At 38.6% G+C, this 20716-nt stretch overlaps 1 protein-coding gene across 4 annotated transcripts in view; it reads right to left on the bottom strand.

Annotated features, from left to right (window-relative positions):
• The window catches only part of TAF1B (TATA-box binding protein associated factor, RNA polymerase I subunit B), a 68364-nt gene that overhangs the window by 21575 nt on the left and 26073 nt on the right, over positions 1–20716 (bottom strand). For 3 of the 4 annotated variants that reach the window (XM_045884066.2, XM_064571823.1, XM_064571824.1), the window contains one exon: positions 16931–17030. In XM_045884066.2, coding sequence (XP_045740022.1) covers positions 16931–17030 — 100 coding nt within the window. Of the gene's footprint in view, positions 1–1954; positions 2109–16930; positions 17031–20716 lie in introns of those variants that run through there. The other variant, XM_064571825.1, reaches the window with a different exon arrangement.

Consider the following 20716-nt stretch of genomic DNA (forward strand, 5'->3'; position numbering starts at 1 on the left):
ATAGATTTATATTACAGTTTATAATAGATTCTAGATTCTCTTAGTTTCAAGTCAGTTTGGTAGACTTCACTTTTAAATTTTTCATTTATTTTTAAACAGACTTTTCCTTTTTGAATAACACTGAAAACCTTTTTTTTTAAAGGTGGCTACAGGGTTTTCAAGATCATTCTACTTATTTTTTACCAATCTTCTATAATTGTTATACATATAAGTTGTTTCCAATTTTTATACTACTATAAATAATGCCATGATGACTGTGTTCTAGCAACACTTAAATTTGATTATAAAAATAATACATGATCATTACAGAAAATTTATGAAATATAAAATACTATAATAAAGACAATAAAAATTGCTCATAACTTAGAGAAGGCGACTGTTAGCATGTTGGAGGACTTTTAGCCCTTTGGGGCATATCCACATTTATAACATTGGGATTTCAATTCAACAGCCTCTTTGACACCTCCACTGGGAATATCTTTCCACTATGTCAAAAGTACATGTTCCAAACTGAGTTTTTCATCTCCCATACCCCTGAATTTTATCCCTCCATCAGGGTTCCTCACCCTGTCACAAAAACCAAACATTGAGGAATCATCCTTGGCAGCTCCATTTCCCTGCACACTACATGAATACGGACTGTTTACCTCAAAGCTGGGTCTGGAATGCTGCTATTTCTCATCACATCTACAACTACTGTCCTACTCTAAGCCTCCATCACCCCAGACTGGACTCCCAACCAAACAGTATCCCTATATCTGCTTTTGCCACTTTTAGCTACCACCAAGAGTGATATTTCAAAATGCACATCTGGTATGTCACTCCTCTACTAAAATCTAATAGTTTACCCTGCTCTTAGGCTAAGCTCCCATCTGTCTGAGAACCGCTGTACAAACTGAATTAGATGTACATGGCTTTGTCTCCTATTTTCACCTAACATTACATTTTGTGAGTATTTTCTAATGTCAGGAGATAGCCTTTGAAAACATCATTTTGAGTGACTGGAAAATATTCCCCTCTATGAACTCATCACTTCCTTATTATTGGACATCCATGTTAGATACACACTACATGCATACATATTAAGCAGTTATTAAAAAGCATTTTCATAGGCTGTTCTATGACTTAGGAAAATTTTCATAGTACAATTCTGAGTTTAAAAAAGCAAGAGAGAAATTTGTATATAGTCTTCAGGCCTAATTTTGCAAATATGTTTATGTACATTAAATAAGACAATCAAAAATACCAAATGTTAAATGTTAATGGCATCCATGAGAAATTGGAATGTGGGTGATTTTTATTTTCTTCTTTATACATTTCATTGTTTCCTACATTTCTTTTAATCACTCTGAATATTTTTCTTTCTTTTTTTTTTTTAAATATTTTATTTATTTATTTGACAGAGAGAGACACAGCGGGAGACGGAACACAAGCAGGGGGAGTAGAAGAGGGAGAAGCAGGCTTCCCGCTGAGCAGGGAGCCCGATGCGGGGCTCAATCCCAGGACCCTGGGATCATGACCTGAGCCGAAGGCAGACGCTTAATGACTGAGCCACCCAGGCGCCCCTGAATATATTTCTTTCATAAGAAAAAAAAAATAAGTATTCAAAAACGTATTACAGTGGGCTAAAAAATTACACATAGAATCACCATATGATACAGCAATTGTGCTTCTGTGTAGATGCCCAAAAGAACTGAAAGAAGGGACTCTAACCGGTATTTGTACACTAAGGTTCGTAGCAGCATCATTCATTATAGCCGAAGGTGAAAACAACCCAAATGCCCATGGATGAATAAACAAAATGTAGTATATAAATACAGTGGGATATTATTTAGCCTTAAAAAGAAATTTTCCTTTCTGACACACACTACACAACACAGATAAACCTTAAAGACATTATCCTGTGTGAAATAAGTCTGACATAAAAAGAAAAATACTGTATTATTTTACTTACACGAAGTACTAGAATAGTCAGGTTCACAGAGACAGGAAGTAGAATGACGGACCTCAGGGGCTGGGGGTCTAGGGGGCAGGGTGCAGTGGGGAGCTGGGATTTCATGGAGACAGTTTCAGTTTGTGAAGATGAAAAAGGTCTGGAGATGGATGGCGGTGGTGGTGGTTGCACAACAATGTGAATGTACTTAATTCCGCTGAACTGCACACTTAAAAATGGCTTAAATGGTAAGTTTTATGTTACGTATATTTTGCCACAATTCTTAAAAAGTATAAAAGAAGAACCTAAATAACATCTGTCTAAAGGGAAAAAAACCCACAACATATTAGAGAAGTCATAATTAGAATAAAAATGATGAAGATGACAAAAAAAATCAACATATAGAAAATCTACTACAAACATTCAAAATCTATAACTACTTGCTAATATCTACTTTTATCTTCTATAAAATACCTTAACAAAAGAACCCTACATAGGGGAGATGGAGTTTATGAAACTGTAATTATTAGATATATAACACTAAAGTATGGGTCTGCCTTCCCAGAAGACAGAATATACTGAGCAAAGAAGAAAATATAGTATCTGCAGAATCTCTTGCTCCAGGTCTCTTTAGACAGAAATGATTACTCAATGGTTCTAGTACAATACCGAAAGGGATTGTCTTCTTAGCGCCGCAAATGAGGGAAGAGTCAGAACTGAACGTGACCACTGCGTGCCATTCCTGTCCCAGAGGATGTCATCAAAAGGACCAGAATGCTACCCTTTGCTCCCAACAACACTTGAAGTGGTGGCCCAATTGTCCCTACAGGGCTTGGCTATGGACTAACCTCCCTATACATCTGCTCCCATTCCAACTAAGACAGGCTAGTTTGCGGGGCAGCAGAGTACCTAACCTCAGGCAGGAGACTGGGAGCACTGTTCCATGGCACTCTTCTACAGAATAAGACCACAGTGGAACATTTTTTGTTCCCGTCCCATTGTCCTCAGCCCACGAATTTTGATAGGATTCTAAAACATGGATAACCATCATATAATAATTACCGTAAACATTTAATGGCTGTGTTACTATAGTCTTATTTTGACTCAGAAAATGCATTCATGTATAGAACACACCCAAGGAAAGGGTCTCACCGAAGCTGCTGGTAGTCGTACTGTATTTTCATTTGGTGTGTGGAATCTCTGGTGTATTCAAGTGGAATAAGAGGACTGCCAGAATCCTGTTTAAAACTTTGCAGGTGTAGCACAGTATAATGACATTTTGTTTGATACTGGCCCTTTGGTTATCTAACTAGTCTAATTCTAGCTGGAATCTTTTGTGCAACGAGATGGAATAATAACAAAAGAAAGAAAGAGGCAGAGAGATAAGACTAGTCTGTGCCGCACAAAGCACCACCTTTATCAGAATCATTGCAAGACAGTTGTTAAAAATGCATATTCCTAGATCCCACTCCAGACTTAATGAATCAATCTTTGGCATCCAGTCGAAGAATCTGTGCTTTACACAAGCTCTCCAGGATATTCTTATGCACGCACCCAAAAAATAATAAAATAAAATGCAATGGCTTCCCATCCTCATTTTTCCTGTAGCCTAGAAGAGAGCCTCAGATGGCTTTATTCCACAAGCTTGAAAAGAGAAGTGCACCCACATATCCGAGTGATGGTTAGGATATTGTGGGAGGAGAGGAACAAAAGAAAACATCAGTTGGTTTCTATTCATGCTGTCTGGCAGTGGTGACTCTGGAAGGAGGAGTGGGAGTGAGGGAAACTGAGAACACCTGTTCTTATTACAAGCACGTCAATTCCCTCTGGTAGATTTAAATATTCTAACAAAGGTTGCGCGAACAATCTGAAACGCTGCATATGGCCTACAGAGCAAGACCGCGAACAAAGCTAGAGTGAAGTTGGAAGACTCAAAGACCTTCACTTGGAGGTGCTCAAGGAGTGACTGACAGCTCTGGGGCAGTCTTTTTCCTCCTTCAACCGACAGGGACCTAGTTTCACAAAGGGTGTAAGATTGCTTCGAGGCAGGATGAATCATCTTGGCAAAGTGCCACTCAGTGGGTTTGGCCGAACCAGCATTACATCTTTTCTTTTTACTCATTCAGAGAGAAGATCAGAATGTTGCTGATCAACATTCAAAATACTGGAGATGTACTTCAAAACGAATTTCCAGTTTCCTTCTTATCCCTTCTTGCTGAGTCTAGTGAGGGATGACAAAATGCCTAATTCTTGAGAGGATTTAGAAACACTGTCAAGGACCACAGTGAATAATATGTATATGACATGTTCTCTGTGTAGAAACTGGTCTGTGGGTTTAACATATCTAAAAATAAAGAAAATCAATACTGAAAAGATATATGTACCCTACTGTCTGTAAGTCCTCAGCAGATTAAGCAGTATCTATAACAGAGACACAAGTGTGTCTAGGCCCAGCTTTGGTCGAGCTGCAATCTGATTACTTGGGACTCTGCATAGAGATGGTTCCTGAAAGAGACTATATTTTTAGCTTATTCCACCAGATGAACTGAAAGATTTTTTGCTAGAAGTTTAAACGATGCTTTGAATCAGCACCATACTCCAGAAACTTAAGTCAAAAATAAAGCAGAAGAGGCAGAGGCAGAAAAAATTTATCTTTAAATTAAATAAGTAAATAAGATGAAGAGCCTATCCACCTGGAGTTGGGAATCATAACTCAGAAAAAGGAGATGGTGTGAAACACTAAAACTTAACTCGCACTAAACCTTAACCTCTTCTCCTGAGCTTTGCTCTTCAGGGAGGGTAATGGCAGGAATACTCAAGTCTTCATGGCCTGCTTGGAAAAAGAAAACAAACCACATCAATACTCCGTATTCTGTATTCCATTCCCCTCGGTTTTAAGTGAGTTCTGTCAGGTTTGTTGTCATCGGGACAGAGGGGCCCACTTAAATACTAACAGAACAACTTAATGGAAAAAAAAAGAGGTCACCCAGGATAAAGGTTTAAGGGTCTTTAAAGCTCTTTTTGGGAGTGGTGGTTTGTTTTTAAGGTGTGCTCAACTTTCTAGAATAACAAAAACAAAACAAAACCAAACACAGAAGAAAAACAGTCCCCAGCAGCCCACACACAAAACACTCCACCAGCATTATCTCCACCGCCATCTCCTAGAACAATTGCACCTTTTGTCATTTCTGGTGGAGGTACAGCTGCTGAAGAAGCCAAGACTTACTGGAGAAAGCAAAGACATGGAAGGAGGGAAGAAAATGCTTCCTTTGTTAACAAAAAGCTATTTCCATTGAAAAGTTTCAACATACTATGGAACAGTGAATGCACTTTTGTGAGCAAAGGCAAAGCATACAATGAAGAAAAGCTGCCTGTCAATTAAATAAACAGTCATTTGAAGACATCCCAAACCTTCCCCCCTTTTCTTGAAAAAAGGAGGGGACAGGAGAGAGGGAATGTGAACTATCACTAGACATGGCCGAAGATGTGTCTAAAAGGTATGGCAAATATGATACATAGGGCTTCTGGAGTGAGACAAATTCATTTAATTACAATAGTAAGAAATCACAAGGTTAATATGTTTTTTAAAAGACCACAAGGCTATAATAAATTCTTGTAGCATGCATTAAAAACGAAGTGCTTGGGAAAGCATTTTATTGAATTTCACAAATATTCCAATGAGTTTATTTTCCTTCATGAAGCAATGCCTTGAGACAGGTAAGGACAAGCTGGAGTTTCTGTTACACAACAGCAGGCTCTGGTGATAAACCTGATTACAATACCCTGTCAGAGGTGAACTTCCTGCTTAGCTATTAAAAAAAAAAAAAAAAGAGTACGGTGCCTCACCCTTATTCTTATAATTGTTTTGAAGCAAAGATTCAGCTGAGAAAAAGTTAATGCTACATGCACCTGTTAGTCCAAACTTAAAACAAGACTTTCTTGGGGCGCCTGGGTGGCTCAGTCATTAAGCGTCTGCCTTCCGCTCAGGTCATGATCCCAGGGTCCTGGGATTGAGCCCTGCATCGGGCTCCCTGCTCGGCGGGAAGCCTGCTTCTCCCTCTCCCACTCCCCCTGCTTGTGTTCCCTCTCTCACTGTGTCTCTCTCTGTCAAATAAATAAATAAAATCTTTAAAAAAAAACAAAAAAAACCCAAGACTTTCTTATTACAAAGGAAAATTAGTAAGAAATAAAAGTAATGTCAGAAGTAATGACAAAGCATGTAATATATTGTTTATGGAGGGAGGATAAAATGATTTCCACATGTATCATGATTCACAAAACAGTTCACTTTGCATTTTTTGTTTGCTGGAGTTATCTTAATGGTTGCAAATCTACCATGTAGTAACATAAAATACTTTATGTTCAAAGTCTAATCTGGAAGTTTGTGGTGAACACATTATGTGAAATATGGTCTTGGTCCTGGGGATGAGATTATTTTAGAAATACGTTGTCAACTTGCACAAAGACAAACCTTATGAACAAACACAAATTTATGAAATGATAACGAATGAGGACTTGCCAACTAAATAGGGAATTGCAATTTGTTTTGGGCCCAGGATGAGAGCTGGGGAAAACCTATTGGAGTCCTCCTTCTTAAGATTTGTCTGTTGTCCAAATATTCTGATTGTGGCACACCTCTGTTCAAACTTCACATATCTGTACTAACAGAGATTAAAAGCTATTATCCAGGAAAGCAGATGACCCCCAAGTAATTTCTATTTGATTTTGGAAGGGTTATGTGATTATTTTTGCCACAGATTGACTTTTGTCATTACCCAGTTTTCTTTTGGCTAGTGTAAAACCTAGGTCCTATCTCTCTTCTCCTGGGAAGTGGAGGAGAGGGGAGACCCAGGCTGGGTGTGCTGGGTCCTGGGGGTACTGGCCGAGGATCAAACTAAATTACAGATAATCCACATGAAATCACCAGTTTCACATAGCAAATATGAAGTGTGATTTTCCCAAAAGAAGTATCCTCAACATAGCCTAACACAAGTGTTTTCTGACCAGAGTAATTCATTATTGGTTTTAGTATACTGGCGAACAGTACAAATTAACTGATGAGATTATTTATCTCACACACTGGTTTTCTTGAGTGTTACTGACACACCCATAACTCACATTTTCAATGTCCTTGCTTACACATTGAAGTTATGTCCCTTATACACTCAAAAATATTAGTAGAATGCTTTCTTTTTTCCATCAAATGCCACTATTTAATGGCCTCCTCATATTTTATGTAATAAATACATCTGAAAGTTTCCTACTCGGGTGGAAAAAAGCCCCCAGTAGATCAATTTGAAATCTCCTGAAAATGAATTATTTAAACTTATTGTTTTTTAGCTATTTCAAATAATTTAATCAATAAACACAGACTGAATCCTTACCATGTATACAGAATTATATTAGGTCTTATGGATAAAAAAATAGAAGCATTAAATGTGGTTCAAAGAGTAGTTGGGGATGTAGGACATAGGCAAACAAACCCACGCACCACATATTTTCTTTTACTCCTGTTTTAGAAATTCTATTTGGACAACATCCTCTAGTTGCCTTTAAAATCTTGACAAATACAAGAGAACACATGTAACATACCTGTAATCTTGAAGCATGATAATAAAACGAACAGCCATGAATCCACTACCGAACTTAAGAACTAGAACATTACCAACACTGCTGTATCGACCAGTACACCCATTCCCTACCCTTCCCTCTGCCTCTCCTCCCCTTCGAGGTATAACTAGTATCCTGAATTTTGCTCATCACAAACTTACTTTTTAAAAAATACTATCATACACACAAACATACCTAAATAAATAGTTTACCTTCTTTTTGAACTGAATACAAATACATCATAATGTGTGTAGTTTTGTGAATCTTGCCTTTTACACTCAATAGAATGTCTTTTAGATTCATTCACATTGCTTATGGCTACAGCTGTTTAATATACCAGAGTCTGACTGTCCCATTTTATCCATTTTCCTGTTGACAGACATTTAGATGGTTTCTAGTTTTGTTTGCTTTGCTTTTTTCATTACCTAGCTGCCTTCTTTAGCCTTTTATCACCAAGTACAAAACTCCATCAATAAAGAACTAGTTAAGTAAACTGTGGCATATTGTATAGTGCAGCTCTTACAAAACTGAAGAGTTAACTAAATTGTAGTTATATAAGAGAATATCTCTATTCTTAGAAAATATACACTAAAATATTTAGGGGTAATGGGCCATGATAGATGTAAGTTACCCTCAATGATTCAGAAATAGAATTGCACGGATAGACCAATAGACAGTGAGAACAGCACAAATGATAAAACAAATGGGATAAAATGTTAACAGCAGTTGATCTGTGTTAAGGATATATGGGTGTCCTTTGTACTATTTTTACTTTTGTAACTTTTCTGTAAATCTAAAATTATTCCAAAATGAAAAGTTTATTTCAAAAAGATACTCCAAGATATAAGCAGAAAAGGCAAAGTGCAGTGGTTATTTTTACCAAGACATAATCTCATATTATTTTTATGTTTATACTTTCTACCAAAATCTCTAGAAGAAATCACTCCCCTATATTACCCCTGTCCCCTCACTCAAGATTAACTTAAAATAGTCAACAAAAGATATTATCACTAGGGCAAGTATTTTGTGTAAACAAAAGCCCATAACCATGACCTTCCAATAATATGGTCCAGCCAGGGGAAAATTTTTAAGCAAAGATCAGACTAGTGATAACATTCATTAATAGATATAATTTTTTTTTAAAAAAATCCAAGAATGAATGAGCAGTGAGATACTTTAGGCATTCAAGAAATAATTTTTTTTAGGTAAAACTTCCCTAAAAAAAAATTTGAATATTGAGTCTACTTCTAAATGTCTAAAAATTAGTATCTGGCATGCTTCCATTTCTGCCCGTCAAGGATTAAATACGATGGAAACTGACTTCCCACCATAAACACAGAAGTGGAAAAATCCATGAAATAACAGTTTCAGGCAGTAGACAACAGTTTCAGGCAATGGACAACATAGGACTATAATCCCTGAAAGAAGAGAAATAAATGGCCTAGTTTACTGCCTGGAGGCAGTTTCCAGGCTGCAGTGCAGGGACCCAGGGAGTGAAATGGAGCGTTGTGGTCTTGCCAAGTTGAGGAGACAGAGATTGGAGCTCCTGAAAGCTGAGGGGGCTACACTTTGCAGGCAGAGTACCAGCAAGGATAAAACCATACACAGAGAGAACTCTGGAGATCTGCAAAGAGGTCCTCTCAAGTCTTTGGCTCAGTACTGATTCATGCTGTGTAAGGAAAAACCTAAGGCCAAGGGGAAAAATAAAATCACTGGATTCTTTCCCAATTAATCCAAAAAATTCCCAGAGCTCATACAAAGCACCAGCTGCAGTGGAAAGACTGCATAACATTGGGGGCACTAGATAGAGACTTCTGAGGGAACATGCCATAGTAGCAAGGGTAAGTTAGAATAAAGGCCCTGGACCAGCAATGAAAAAGCTTAAAACCAAGCTTCTACAGGATCAAACTGATCTCCATACTACCTAATTATACACCAGAACAAAAATCCAGTATTCAACAACATAAAATTCACAATGTCTGTATCCAATCAAAAATTACCAGGCATGAAGAGAAGCAGGAAAATTTGACACATAATCAAGAGATAAACCAATCAATAGAAACATATCAGCAATAACAGAGACAATAGAATATAGTAAACAAGAACCTTAAAACATCTGTTATAAATATGGTCAATATGCTCAAGAATGTAAAAGAAAACAAACATAATGAGGGAAATGGAAAAAATAAAACTAAAATGAAACTTCTAGAAATGAAAAGCACAGGATGTGAAATGAGAAACACACTTATTGGGTTTAACAGCAGATTAGACATTCAAAAAGTAAAAATCAGTGAAACTGAAGACATGACTACAGAGACTGTCCAAAACAAAACATACTGAAAAAGAAGATATAAAAAACAAACAAAAAACCCCGAAGCCTTAGTGAGCTGTGGGCACTATCAAATGGTATAACATGTAACTGGTATCCCAGAAAAAAAATCAAGGGGAGGACAGAAAAAAATATTTGAAGAAATAATGAATGAAAAATTTTCAAATTTGATGAAAACTGTACATCCACAGATCTGAGGTCAATGAACCCCAAGCAGAAGAAACATAAAGAAAACCATGCCAAGGCACATCGCAATCCAACTGATGAAAAACAGTGATAAAAAGAAAATTTTTAAAAGCAGCTGGAGGAAAAAAGACACATTTCATAGAGAATAGAAAAGATAAGACTGACAGAATAGAAAAGATAAGAATCAGAAATCAGGCAGGCCTATATCAGACAAGCCCACAGCTAACAGCATACTCAATGATGAAAAGCTAAAAATTTTCCTCTAAGATCAGGAACAAGACAAGGATGCCTACTCTCGCCACTTATATTCCAGATAGTATTAGAAGTCCTAGCTAGAACAATTAGGCAGGAAAAAGAAATAAAATGCATCAAATCAGAAAGGAAGAAGTAAAACTGTCTCTATTTGCAGATGACATGGTATTACATATAGAAAACCCTAAAGACTCCACCAAAAAACTATTAGAACTAGGAAAGAAATTCAGGAAATTGCAGGACAGAAAATCAATATATGAAAATCAGTGGTGTTTCTATACACTAACAAAAAACTATCAGAAAGAGAAATTAAGAAAACAATCCCATTTACAATTGCATCAAAAAGAATAAGGGGCACCTGGATGGCTCAGTCGGTTAAGTGCCTTCAGCTCAGATTGTGATCCCAGGGTCCTGCTCCGAGGGGAGCCTACTTCTTCCTCTCCACCCCGCTTGTGCCCTCTCTCACTCTCACTCTCTCAAATAAATAAATAAAATCTTAAAAAAAAAAAAAAAGAATAAAATACCTAGGAATAAATTTAACAAAGGAGGTAAAAATCTGCACACTGAAAACTATAAAACACCAATAAAAGAAATTGAAGACACAAGTAAATGGAAAGATATTCTGTGCATGTGGATCAGAAGGACTACTACTGTTAAAATGTCCATATTATCCAAAGCAATCTACAGATTCAATGCAATTCCTATCAAAATTCCAATAGCATTCTTCACGGAAATAGAAAAAAATCCCTAAAATTTGTGTGGAATCATACAAGACCCCAAATAGGCAAAAACAATCTTAAGAAAGAAGAACAAAGGGGTGCCTGGGTGGCTCAGTCGTTGAGCATTTGCCTTCGGCTCAGGTCATGGTCCCAGGGTCCTGGGATCGAGCCCCGCATTGGGCTCCCTGCTCCACGGGAGGCCTGCTTCTCCCTCTCCCACTCCCCCTGCTTGTGTTCCCTCTCTCGCTGTGTCTCTCTCTGTGTCAAATAAATAAATAAAAATCTTAAAAAAAAAAAAAGTAAAATGTTTGACACTAGAAGATGGGAGCAGGGCAATGAAAGTATATTGTTGAAAGGGTCCTACATTATACATGTACTGGTATACTAGTGCTTGAGGTAGACTGTGGTAAGTTAAAGATGAATGTTATAAACTCCAGAGCAATCTCACGAAAAAATCCAGAGGTATAGGTAATATATCAGTAATGGAGATAAAATAGAATCATTAAAAAAAAGTCAATTCAAAAGAAGGTGGGAAAAGAAAAACAGAATAAAGACTAGATGAAACAAATAACAGCAGGATTTATAATTACATTAGATGCCAATGGTCAGACATATAATTCTAAGGCAAAGAATATCAGCATATTCTCTACTGCATAAATAAAAAAAATCAAGACAACTACAAACTGTCTACCAGGAAGCCACTTTAAATATAAAGACACAGGTTAAAAATAAAAGATTTCCAAAAGGTATATTAGGCAAACTTTTTTTTTTAAATTAACATTGAACAAGGTCGATACGAGAACAAATATTACTGGAGTGGAGAAAAGGACATTACATAGTAAGAAGAGTCAGTTCATCAAGAAGACAAAATACCCTAATTATTATGCACCTAAGCTCCAAAATACTTGAAGCAAAAACCGATAGAACGTGAAAGAAAGAGTTGTAATCCTAGGACATTGGAGATTTCAACACACCTCTCTCAGTAACTGATAGGATGAGTAAAAATTAGTATTTGAATGGTTTCAGAGCATAAATAAAACATGAAAGTAAATATAAAATAATGAATTTTGTTTCTTAATTTACAAAATTTAAGTCTCAAATTACAAAAATTTAGGAGGGGCAGAGGATAGTCTAGATCTGATACCATAGTGAGAACATAATATTTCAGGCTGAAACCCCGAATCACCACCAGAAATAAATGTGACTATAATTGCAGGCACTCCTTCCCACACTGCCTGTAAGAGGGCAAAGCCAATCTTGGCTAAAGGCTTGAGCCAGGCTTCTGGGAAACATAAGCCACACTGGCCATGACTGTAGCAGTCCCTTGGTTCTGTGCATTATAAGTCACTCCTACAGTCATTTCAACATTTGGCAATAATGGGATCCATTACTATCTGAATGGACAAGGTATATATTTTTTAAAATAATTATTTTTATTTTTATAGAGTGAAATTTGAGTGTCTATTTGAGTATAAAGTGAAACCAAATTTCTTAATTCAAAAGGAAATTACTGTTTAGCTACCACTCCCAAGCATATAAACTCAGCCCAGGGAGCAATATCCTTTGCAAGAAGCTGAATTTATGGTAACCAAAATTATAAAACACTGTAATGAAAAGCAAGAGTCATATCCATGAACTTCCTGGCACCTCCTTGTAGCAAACTCAGAAATGAGCCTATGCAAAGTTTTTTGTTTTGTTTATAACAGAGCTTTAAAATGAAAATTTTAATTTCCAAAAATGATACATTTTTTTCCTCTGAGTAGCTTGAGGATAACCGTTAATCTTTTCCTTAGAGGAAAAGCTTTTCCATCCTGGGACCTAGAAGGAATGTCCATTTCAATGTCTATGATATACCTGTATTTTGAAGATATTATCTCAAATAATCCTCAAGAAAACCCTAATGAGGTAGAGGTTTACCTATTCCCAAATCATATTTTTTTCTTAAGCCTGCTTCCTTACTGAAAAACTAAGAAATGTGGACTAAGGGATGTCTAAATTTCCCTCAGCTTTAATATTTCATGATTCCATGTAAAAGATTCTGGTGTTTACCCCTAGAAGCTTATAATTTGCTTGGGAGTTAAATATAAGTAAGTTTAGTCACCAGCAAAAAGTACAAATAACCTAAACCAAGCAAAAATGATCAATATAACTTGAGTCATGAATGGTTCTGAGAAATCAGGCTAAAGCCCAGGCAGTTAGAATGTAAGATACAGACCAGACTAGAAGCTAAGAGAGAAGAGAAGGAAGGGGTGGTGGGAGGAGAGGGTAAGAAGGACGGGGGAGGATAAGGGAGGGAAGAGGAAAGACAGAGAATTTTTTGTTAGCCAAGACACTGGAGAGGGGCGCCTGGGTGGCTCAGTTGGTTAAGCGACTGCCTTCGGCTCAGGTCATGATCCTGGAGTCCCGGGATCGAGTCCCGCATCGGGCTCCCTGCTCGGCAGGGAGTCTGCTTTGCCCTCCGACCCTATCCCCTCTCATGTGTTCTCTCTCTCAAATAAATAAATAAAATCTTTAAAAAAAAAAAAAAAAAAGACACTGGAGAGATTAATGCAAAAATGATAACTGAGTTCCACTGGTCCCTCTAGAAATACTTAACTGTAAAGACACACACCAAGAATTATTGAACTAAATGTCTAGCCATGAACAATTTTTTAGCAGCTAAATTTGATACTGCTAATTAGTGAATTATACGGATGTTCAAACCAATTATTAAGCAAAAACCCCTTCTACACGACAGTTTCAGGGTAGCATCTGTATTGTCCGAGGCCTACCCAGGAAATCCATATGTGTCTCATTGAGCACAGGATGCTATTTAAAAAGATGAAAAACTGGGGCGCCTGGGTGGCTCAGTCGTTAGGCGTCTGCCTTCGGCTCAGGTCATGATCCCAGGGTCCTGGGATCGGGCCCCGCGTCCGGCTCACTGCTTGGCGGGAAGCCTGCTTCTCTCCCTCTCCCACTCCCCCTGCTTGTGTTCCCTCTCTCGCTGTGTCTCTGTCAAATAAATAAAAATCTTTAAAAAAAAAAATTAAATAAATAAAAATAAAAAGATGAAAAACTAATCAACCTTGAATGCAGCCTAGTTCTGAAACTAAAAACTTGTGTTTTTCTTTTCCTAGAGGCAAACAGGGCTCCGGAGGTGGTAGGGGCACCTTGTACTTTGTAAATATCTCCGACTTTACTCAAGTTCAGCTATTCCAACCACATCTCTGAAAAATTAGCTGGGGTCTGGAGTGCTGACTAGAAAAACAGGATGTGTCCTCTGTGTCCCTAGTCCTTTAAATAAATCATTGCAACCCTCCAGTTACGGAACGACTAAGTCACCGGAGTAAGATGTACAGCCTCGGGACTCTAGTCAGTGATACTGTAATAGCACTGTATGGTGACAGACGGCAGCTACACGGGTGGCGAGCACAGCGCAAACGGACAGACACGCTGAATCACTCTGTTGTACACCTGAAACTAATGTAACATTGTCTGTCAACTACTCAAATTTAAAATTTTTAAAAATTAAAATTAAAAATAATCACAACCTGCCTAAGCTAAGAAAATTTTCATAAAGACCCATCTTTCAGGAAGACTCTTCCGGCTACCTAGCCTGTGCTTCGTGCCAGGACACATGTACCCACACTGTCACTTCTAGCCTGGACCATCCTCCAGCTGGATCCTATCCCCTGCCTTCCAGTTCTGGTTGCCATGTCTATCACAGGGCCACCTCTTGGTTTTGGTAACCAGTCCGGAGCCCAATGAGGGGATCGAACTCACGACCCTGAGATCAAGAGCTGAGCTAAGATCAAGAGTCGGAAGCTTAGCTGACCGAGCCACCCAGGCGTGACTCCCCGACCAAGTCCGGAGCTTCTTTATTGCCTCAATAACTTACTTCCACTTCCTGCCCCTGTTGTCCCTGCCCCACCCCTCACCCCACCCTTACTGCTTGGTATGGTTCCACTTTTTTTGTCTCCCTCCAAACTAAGGCTGCCTCGGCCATGCTGGACTACGTTCAGAGTGAGGATACCGGGCAAGTTACCTAATCTCTCTGTGTCTCAGTTTCATCATCTGTAGTATAAGCATAATAATAATACGGGGGCGCCTGGGTGGCTCAGTCGGTTAAGCGTCTGCCTTCAGTTCAAGTCATGATCCCAGAGTCCTGGGATCGAGCCCCGCGTTGGGCTCTCTGCTCCGTGGGGAGCCTGATTCTCCCTCTCCCTCTCCCTCTCCCCCCCCCCTTGTGCTCTCTTGCTATCTCTGTCACCATCTGTCTCTCTCTCAAATAAATAAATAAAATCTTAAAAAATAATAATAATACATACTTCATAGGGATGATATGAATAATAAAAAGAGTTTATAAAATATGTAAAACAGGGCCTGGTACAGAATAAGCACTACCACTATTATTATTATTATTATTATTATTTCTTCTTTGTTTTTTCCAGGTTAAGTGGTAGCTGCAGCGACACCCCCCTTCCCTGTGCAGCCCGAGTGCAAGCGCACGTGGAGCTGTCCCGTCAGCTCTCCTGGCTGTGTGGTAAATGGTGACGACGTGGAAGCAGCCCTGGGGACCCGCCTCCAAACTTGCTTCCTCTCTCTAAACCCACAGGAACGGCTCCTGCACGAGATGTTCTGAAAGTAGAGCCATTTCTGGTTTAAAAATCTAATATTCCCTACAAATCATTCATAGAGGCCAATACTCTAAATTCAGTGCAGATGTAAAAGGTTATGGAATGTTGCAAGCTTGTTTATCTGCATTGCCAATCATCCATCACTTCTGGCTCAATGCTTCAAAAATATATTTTCACAGCACCGACTTAAGCGTTTAGAAGAACTAGCGTAAAAAGGAGGGCAGAATGGCAGGTAGACAGAGCCAAAGATGATACAAGGAATAAAAGGCTCCAAGTCTGTGGTCACCGACCGTATGGCCTTGGCATTCATTCTGTCTCCCTGAGGTGTCTGCTCATACGTACAACTGGGATGACAGTGAACCACGCTTATGCAGGGGTTTGGTAGGGGTCACAAATGTCTCTTGAATCAAACCACAAATAATTTAAGGCTGTGAAGGTTAGGAGGGCCTATAAAAATAATTCCTTAAGTGGGCAAACGGGATAATATTTAATGTTACTATTTAGCATACTGAAAACCTGATGAAGAACAAAGAGAAGATAATCTTTGAGTATTACACATAGTGATAAGGACTCATAATTAAAGGACAGAAGCCCTCCCACTGGAGACATCTGAAAACAGATCTAGAAAAGACCAAGAAGCAAAGGACTTAAAATAGCACCTCGGAAACAAGAGAATAACTTTCTTCTCTTTTCTCAAAAGCAATATAGTATGCAAATAACAAAAAACATTTTTTAAAAATTTGAAATTCCCTAAAGGTCTCTATAGAAAACTTCTTCTTTTTTTTTTTTTTTAAGATTTTATTTATTTATTTGAGAGAGAGAGAATGAGAAAGAGAGAGCACATGAGAGGGGGGAGGGTCAGAAGGAGAAGCAGACTCCCCGCTGAGCAGGGAGCCCGATGCGGGACTCGATCCCGGGACTCCAGGATCATGACCTGAGCCAAAGGCAGTCGCCCAACCAACTGAGCCACCCAGGTGCCCTCTATAGAAAACTTCTAAAGTTTAGTCCCAACCAAACATCTATTGACAGTGGACACACCTCACACCATAGCTGTAGGTTCAGGAGAACCTAAAGGATTAGAAGAGACCACACGAGGAAAATAAAAAATAATAATCCCATTACTCATTAAATTATGACTAATGTTCTACATACGGGCAGAACAAAAACTAGATGCCATTTTTAAAAACCCCCAACACCAAATAATAAGTCAGGAAAGGAATACAAATCACCATACCACGTTTGCATCTTATTAGGGACTACAAAGTAAAAAAGAAAAGTAACTTGCCTCTATAGCAAAGATTCCTTTGTCACGCCCATATAATTTCATCTCTTCTGGAAAATGCTGAAAAGCATTTAAGTAAGGAATATGGCCCTCTTCAACGAATCTGTATTTTCAAAAAGAAATAAGAGATATGTACGGATTTAGCGAAGTGGGACAAACGAGCTGAAGATGTGTTTCAAAGACCAGGTGAGAAGCAGTTGAGCACGTTGCATCTCCCACGTGTTTTTAAGGAGGGTAAATCTGGAAAGATCAGTTATTCTCTACACCCATGTGTAGCCAATTATCTAATGATACCTTAAGTTTCTGACTAACTAGATGAAATATTTCTATGAAGTATGTGTCTTATTTGCCAATTCACTACCAGGCTTGCAGACACAGCATCCTTCTATCCCTAGCTCCCCTCACATGATGAGCATCTACTCTTCTTCTAAATCACTCTCTCGAGGAGACCTCCCTGGGTCCATTTTCCTTTTTAGAACACCTCCCTTGTCTACCTGCCTGTCCTCAGTCCCTCCGAGAGTGCACAGGAGATGCCTGCCCCTAGAGATAATTCAGGGAAGGGACCTTGCCCATCTGCTTACCACTCCATCCCAACGTCCAGTACATAGCAGCTGATCAAATATTTTGAGTAAATTGAGTTTGGAGAAAATAGTATATATATATAAATAAATACACATATATATTTATTTATAATTCATTCATTAAGTCACAGAAATTTATCAAGTACTAAAACGCAGCACTATTTGAGGCTGTGGGCAAACAGCAATGAACAAAATAGGAAAATATTCTTGTTCCCAAGGAGTTTTATGTTCTCATGAAAAGAGATGACAAACAAAACAAATGAATGAAATCTATCGTATGTTAAGTGGGTAAAGATGGTAAGGAGAACAATAAAGCAGGGAAGAACATGGAGTGAGGAATGGGGGTATTGCAACCTAGGCCATATATATATATCTCTATTAGATTTTTTAAAAAAGATTTTATTTATTTATTTGACAGAGAGAGAGAAAGAGAGCACGAGCAGGGGGGAGGAACAGAGGGAGAGGAAGAAGCAGGCTCCTCAATGAGCAGAGAGCCCGGCGTGGGACTCAATCTCAGGACTCCAGGATCATGACCTGAGCAGAAGGCAGACACAACCAGCTGAGCCACTGAGGGACCCCTATCTATTAGATTTTTAAAATATGAAAATAGTTAAGGAAAATAAGATAAAGACGGGAATAATTTAGTATACAAATGTTTTGCATTAAAATCTTTGTTGTTCTTACAGCTAAACTGACATCTAGCTTCTAGCTTTGTGTGTGTGAACGACCTTTAATTTCAAATTAAAAATATGATTTCTTTTAGTTTACTGAAAGTTGAGAATTAAAGTAAATTATATGTAAAAAGGGTGTTGTATGAAGTTTAACAATAAAGCAGGCTTCTTTAGAACAGCGCTATAGGGAAAACCATCCTCATTTAGATTTTTATTCATTTCTTTCATTTACGTAAAAGTATGTGTGCATCGTAATCAGTATTCATATTATTTTAGAACTACATTCTTGGTTTAATATTATTTCATATACACTATGTATCGCATGCTTATCATTTCATAACTATGTAGTGTTCTATGATGTTAATATATTCATAATTTACATAGTCATTGCCCCCATATGATAATACACATATGCCAGCCCTGTGTGAGGGTTAGTTCAGAGTCTTATAATAAAACATGAAAAGCCCCACCACGGCCCTGGCAGGACCGGCAGACGGGCAGTGGATGCGTCAGTAAAGACAGTGCCCCACAGAGACACGCACAGTGCTGTAGGAGCAGAGGAAGGAATGAGAAACCTGGCCAGGGAAAGCAGAGCAGGTCTTGGCCATCTGGGGTTTTAACAATTTTTACCATTTATAATAGTGCTGCTCGTAATCTCTTTTCAAGTTTGGTGGGTTTTTAAAAAATTTCCTTTTAGAAAAATATATACTCTTCCAAAAGATAGCTATTGAATCAAAGCTCTAAATAATCGATTTCATTTTGTTAAGTATTGTCAGATGAGTCTCTGAATCAGTCCAGCAAGTTGACAGAGGATTTGCCATAGACTAAAAGCATCCCATATGCCTTGCCTGGCCATGTCCCTTGAAAACAGTCTCTATTTATAATTTTGTTGTATTTTTCAGAAGTTTCAATCTGTGATAGATTGGAAATTTAACAAATTGGTTCTTATCACAGATAATTTAAGAAGTACTGCACTGGAGTTAGGTCGTGTCTACCTGCAAACACACCCAGAGCCCATTCACCTTGTTCCATTTCAATTGCCACCATCCTACTCCAAGCCACTATCTCTTGCCAGAAATATAGCAAAAGACTACCTGGTCTCTCTGCTTTCACCCTTGCCTCCCTAGAATCCATTTTCCTTATAGCTGATTGAATGGTCAGAGAATGTCTTCCCTGCTAAAATCTTCCAGGGGCTTACTATCACACTCAAAAGCCAAATTCCTAATGAATATTAGGGGTTTCCTTCTGGAGTGATGATTATGCTCTGAAAATAGGCTTACTATCACACTCAAAAGCCAAATTCTTAAGGCATATTAGGGGTTTCCTTCTGGAGTGATGATTATGCTCTGAAAATAGAGGTGATGGTTGCACAACCTTGTAAATATCCTGAAAACCACTAAATTGCACATTTAAAAGGGTGAATTTTACCATATATGAATTGTACCTCAATTAAAAAAAAAAAACCCAAACTAGCCTGGCTCACAAAGACCTGTACCTGGCCCCTGCTTATTATCTCTCTGTCCTCACCCTCCTACTGCTCCTTCAAATTCTTACTCCTATTGCACGAGCCTCCTCTGCTCCTTGATCACAGAACTTGCTCTAGCTTGAGGGCTTGACACTAGCAGCCTCTTTCTACCTGGAGCCCTAGTACTGCTGACACTCACCTGCCAGCTCTACTTCCATTCAGAGAGCTTCTCAGTGAGGCCTTTCCTAATGACCAGTCTAAAAGAGCCATCACTTGATGCCAATCTTCTGCATAGCACTTCACTCTTTAATCATTATTTATTGAAATGCTTGTCTGTTTCCTCCTTTAGTCTTGAACTTTACGAGAGCAGGAACTTGTTCTCTATGGTTCACAACTGTGATTCAAGGGTCTAGACTCTAGAAAAATACCTGCATCTAGTCGGTATTCAATAAATATTTGTGGAATGAATACACATTGACTATTCTTATTTATTATTGTTGTTATCACTAGGTAGACAGGGTTATTTTTATTCTTTTAAAGATTTATTTATTTGAGGGGCATCTGGGTGGCTCAGTCGGTTAAGTGTCTGCCTTCAGCTCAAGTCACGATCCCAGGGTCCTGGGATCAAGCCCCACATCGGTCTCCCTGCTCAGCGGGGAGCCTGCTTCTCCCTCTCCCTCTGCCTCTCCCCCTGCTTGTGCTCTCTCTCTCTCTCAAGTAAATAAAATCTTAAAAAAAAAATTTATTTGAGAAAGAGAGTGATCAAGCAGGAGGAAGGGCAAAGGGAGAGAGAGAATCCCAAGCAGACTCTCCACTGAGCACAGACCTGACACAGGGCTCAATCCCATGACCCTGAGATCATGACATGAGCCGAAATCAAGAGCCGGATGCTCAACCAACTGAGCCACTTAGTTCCCCAGACAGGGTTAATTAAAGGCTACTTTGAGTTATGAATTTATCCTAAGGACTATGGGTACTGCTAAAGGATTTAACCCGGGGAATGACATGCAGGATGAGTATAAGATATAGGGGTACTGGGGCCAGACTAATAATGTATTTCCTTCACACCAAT

The sequence above is a fragment of the Mirounga angustirostris genome, unplaced genomic scaffold (assembly GCF_029215605.1).
Source record: "Mirounga angustirostris isolate CCGP_5_RB_7025 unplaced genomic scaffold, mMirAng1.0.hap1 SCAF_10, whole genome shotgun sequence".
Lineage (NCBI taxonomy): Eukaryota > Metazoa > Chordata > Mammalia > Carnivora > Phocidae > Mirounga > Mirounga angustirostris.